At 40.5% G+C, this 5,000-nt stretch overlaps 1 protein-coding gene across 1 annotated transcript in view; it reads left to right on the plus strand.

Annotated features, from left to right (window-relative positions):
• The first annotated feature begins 3,951 nt into the window (after nt 1–3,951).
• LOC138973613 (galactoside alpha-(1,2)-fucosyltransferase 2-like) overlaps nt 3,952–5,000 on the plus strand; it is a 21,959-nt gene continuing 20,910 nt past the window's right edge. Inside the window, exon 1 of the mRNA XM_070346331.1 lies at nt 3,952–4,094. Within this exon, the coding sequence (XP_070202432.1) occupies nt 4,019–4,094 (76 nt within the window). The 5' untranslated portion in view covers nt 3,952–4,018. The remainder of the gene's footprint in view (nt 4,095–5,000) is intronic.

Below are 5,000 nucleotides of genomic sequence, written 5' to 3' on the forward strand. Positions count from 1 at the left end.
ATGCACAAACTTCGTCTGCTTGATGAAACACGATCATTGTGTGACTTGCTTTCGGGCTCCCTTTTGTAAAACTTTCAAAACCTCGAGTTGTACTGATCTTGTCTTGATGAGAAAAAAAACCTTTTATGATTTAAGAATGTTTGTTTCAAGTTGTCAATTTATTATTTAGATTTTAAAAGTTAGTTCTAGCGTCAAAACGAGGCGTCCGATTGTGGTACTAGACAATCTGGCTGGCCACGCAAAATTAAATTCTTTGAAAAATGCTCGCTTTTTACGGAGGGCACCTACGATGTTCTCAAGCGGTGAGTGTTTAAACGGCAGAGTGTTTGTACTGTGTGTAAAAGCTTGACATTGTCTATGATCAGAAACGGATGGTTTACAGGAGGCTGTGTGTGCTATTGTAGATAAGCTCACATCGAGTCGCATTCAAATTACTAACTGACGACTACATTGTGAAAAAGGGAAACTGGATCACACGGGTTCACGATGGCTCAGGGGTAAGATAAACCACGCAAAAATAAATTCTTTGAAAATTGTTCGTTCTTTACGGAGGGCACCTAGGATGTTCTCAATCGGTGAGTGTTTAAATGAAAGGGTGTTTGTACTGTGTGTAAAAGCCTGACCGTATCTGTGATGGTTTACGGGAGGCTTACTGTGCCTTTAATCGATACGCCGTGGACGCGCAGTGACAACTCCTAGCACGCCGTGAGCACTCCGTGAGAGCGCAGTCAATCGCAGAATTTTCCTGCGATCCCACGGCGCTCTGAGAAATTTACAACGCCGTGCCAACTCTGTAAGGACGCAGCCCTAGTGTGATAGGGGTTTAAAATGCAACAAACGACTCCGAGTCACACGATCTTAATTTTAACGGCGACGGTTAGCTTCAAAGACGAAAGCGATATGCACAAACTTCGTCTGCTTGATGAAACACGATCATTGTGTGACTTGCTTTCGGGCTCCCTTTTGTAAAACTTTCAAAACCTCGAGTTGTACTGATCTTGTCTTGATGAGAAAAAAAACCTTTTATGATTTAAGAATGTTTGTTTCAAGTTGTCAATTTATTATTTAGATTTTAAAAGTTAGTTCTAGCGTCAAAACGAGGCGTCCGATTGTGGTACTAGACAATCTGGCTGGCCACGCAAAATTAAATTCTTTGAAAAATGCTCGCTTTTTACGGAGGGCACCTACGATGTTCTCAAGCGGTGAGTGTTTAAACGGCAGAGTGTTTGTACTGTGTGTAAAAGCTTGACATTGTCTATGATCAGAAACGGATGGTTTACAGGAGGCTGTGTGTGCCTTTAAATTGACGGGCATTTTGGAGTTTCAAATGCAACTCATAACAAGTCGCGTAAGGCGAAATTACTACATTTAGTCAAGCTGTGGAACTCACAGAATGAAACTGAACGCACTGCATTTTTTCACAATGACCGTAGTCCGCCGCTTGTGCAAAACGGAGTGAAACTGACGAGCCTGTTCAGCGCGGTAGTGGTTTCGCTGTGCTGCATAGCACGCTTTTCTGTACCTCTCTTCGTTTTAACTTTGGGACAGTAGGGGCGACCACCCCCAACCAGGCGCGTTCACAGGTGGCGGATAGTGTGATGGCCTCCAGATATGGAGGTTAGCTGCGAAATAAGCCAGGCTTGCCAGGACGAATAAGCAGTCGCGGACCAACTGGCGGTGCTTCCAACAGGATGGGGCGGGGTAACAGGTGGCACTGTTACACTCAAGAAATACCCCAGGTGTCCAATGACGGGAGCATCATGCGAACAAGAGCCGCATTTTAAGTTCTAGCCCTGGGGAAGGTCACCTCAGATAAACAAACCAGCCAGCTATGGCCAAATAGCCGGGTAGACTGGACTCGACAGCCCTGTAAAGCCACCAGTCTAGGAGAAGGATCACTCCGATATAAAAACACACTGAAGCCGGATGAGCTGGGCCATGTATGGCGCATAACGACAGCTCAACGCATCAACGCTCATATGACAGACGTTTTAACTTTCTGAGCGTGTTTTTAATCCAAACATATCATATGTATATATTTTTGGAATCAAGAACCGACAAGGAATAAGATGAAATTGTTTTTAAATCGATTTCGGAAATTTAATTTTGATCATAATTTTTATATTTTTAATTTTCAGAGCTTGTTTTTAATCCAAATATAACATATTTATATGTTTTTAGAATCAAGAAATGATGTAGAATAAGATGAACGTAAATTTGGATCGTTTTATATGTAAACAAAAAAAAGTTATTACAATTTTCAGATTTTTAATGACCAAAGTCATTAATTAATTTTTAAGACACCAAGCTGAAATGCAATACCGAAGTCCGGCCTTTGTCGAAGATTGCTTTACAAAAATGTCAATCAATTTGATTGAAAAATGAGGGTGTGACAGTGCCGCCTCAACTTTTACAAAAAGCCGGATATGACGTCATCAAAAGTATTTATCGAAAAAATGAAAAATACATCCGGGGATATCATTCCCAGGAACTCTCATGTCAAATTTCATAAAGATCGGTCCAGTAGTTTGGTCTGAATCGCTCTACACACAGACAGACAGACACACACACATACACCACGACCCTCGTCTCGATTGGGTTCCCCAAACTATACTCTGAGAGCATAGTCAGCTTCACTCCGCTTTCGTTGAGTAGGCATGCTGGGTATTTTCGTGTTTCCATAACCGACATGGATTACAGGATCTTTTCCGTGCACACCTGGTCTTGTGCTTGCGTGTACACACGAACGGGGTTAAGTCACTAGCACATAAGTTGACCTGTGAGATCGGAAACATCTCCACTCTTAACCCACCAGGCGGCAACGACCGGGATTCGAACTCACGACCTGTCGATTAGGAGGCCGACGTCTTACCACCACGCCACTGCGCCCGTCTGTGTACGGCACTGAATTGATCTGTAAAAACTCTTGCTTGTCCAAAAAAGAAGGCTGTCCTCCTGCGCGGTAGCATTATTCGAAAAGCATAATCTTCTGGTATAAATTTGGAAGCAATCTGATGGACTTTTTATATTTAGTCAAGTTTTGACTAAATATTTTAACATCGAGGGGGAATCGAAACGAGGGTCGTGGTGTATGTGCGTGTGTGTGTGTGTGCGTGTGTGCGTGTGTGTGTGTGTAGAGCGATTAAGACTAAACTACTGGACAGATCTTTATGAAATTTGACATGAGAGTTCCTGGGTATGAAATCCCCATACGTTTTTTTCATTTTTTTGATAAATGTCTTTGATGACGTCATATCCGGCTTTTCGTGAAAGTTGAGGCGGCACTGTCACGCCCTCATTTTTCAACCAAATTGGTTGAAATTTTGGTCAAGTAATCTTCGACGAAGCCCGGGGTTCGGTATTGCATTTCAGCTTGGTGGCTTAAAAATTAATTAATGACTTTGGTCATTAAAAATCTGAAAATTGTAAAAAAAAAATAAAAATTTATAAAACGATCCAAATTTACGTTTATCTTATTCTCCATCATTTGCTGATTCCAAAAACATATAAATATGTTATATTCGGATTAAAAACAAGCTCTGAAAATTAAATATATAAAAATTATTATCAAAATTAAATTGTCCAAATCAATTTAAAAACACTTTCATCTTATTCCTTGTCGGTTCCTGATTCCAAAAACATATAGATATGATATGTTTGGATTAAAAACACGCTCAGAAAGTTAAAACAAAGAGAGGTACAGAAAAGCGTGCTATCCTTCTTAGCGCAACTACTACCCCGCTCTTCTTGTCAATTTCACTGCCTTTGCCATGAGCGGTGGACTGACGATGCTACGAGTATACGGTCTTGCTGAAAAATGGCAGCTACTTGACTAAATATTGTATTTTCGCCTTACGCGACTTGTTCTTTGGTAGTATCCCTTTAAATCGGAGCGAGAATAGCCTTCGCCGAAACTAAGCGCAGCAGTCTTGGTTTACTCGATCCAGTCACAGTTGCAGCGTGAAGTCGAATAAGCAAAGGGATCTGTTGACGAAGTTCCTACCTTACCTTTCGATTAATGTGTTTGTGGGTATTTGAAGTTGAGTTTGTTTTTGGCTGCATGAAAATGAAATCTCCCGGACGCAATTTACGAAGTAGGTATATATTTTTTCCTACTTTGATTGCGATTGAATTTGTTCTTGTTCTGTCTGTTTTCCTTTCTGGGAAAGGTATCAACATTGAAACGGTCCCGATTAGCTAAATAGGTTGAAAGTCTGTGTGTTTCTCTCTTTCTTTCTAGTTTTTTTTTTTCTCCCTATTTTGATTGCAATTTTTTAACTTTTTTGTGTGTGTTTTTGTTGTTTTTGTATTTGCCAAGCACATTATTGTGGGGCTTTTAATCAATAACATGCATTCGTCTACAATGTATCATCATGCATCCTTCAACATGTGTAATAAATATGTAAATGGCAAGTATACAAGACATATATATACAACATTAGGACATAACCGACAGACGGACATATAACATACCGTTCGCCTACTAGGAAGGCCGGAGCACAACATAACATGCAGATTACAATACTGATAGAGAGAGAGAGAGAGAGAGAGAGAGAGAGAGAGAGAGAGAGAGAGAGAGAGTGAGAGAGAGAGAGAGAGTGACGGAGAGAGAGAGAGAGAGAGAGAGAGAGAGAGAGAGAGAGAGAGAGAGAGAGAGAGAGAGGAGGGGTAATGATGGTGGTGGTATCATTTATAATGTATACTCTTAAGTAATAATACAAATGATAGATTCTTTTTGAAGTTCCACCCAACAATAATCAAAAGTCACTAAAATACAAGACACCCCTACACCCATAAGATTGGACAGGGTGACAGACAGGTAAGAGGATAAGACAAGCAGACAGACATAAGACATACACACACACTCTTGCCTAAAATCTTATAAAAACCTACAATTTTAAACTGTGGAAAAAGTTAAGCTGAAATGGACACTTCGCCTTGGTCAATAACCTAACATATATTCGCATAGGGTAACCACTCTGACAAAAATTCAAAATTTC

The sequence above is a fragment of the Littorina saxatilis genome, linkage group LG8 (assembly GCF_037325665.1).
Source record: "Littorina saxatilis isolate snail1 linkage group LG8, US_GU_Lsax_2.0, whole genome shotgun sequence".
In the NCBI taxonomy this organism is placed as follows: Eukaryota; Metazoa; Mollusca; class Gastropoda; order Littorinimorpha; family Littorinidae; genus Littorina; species Littorina saxatilis.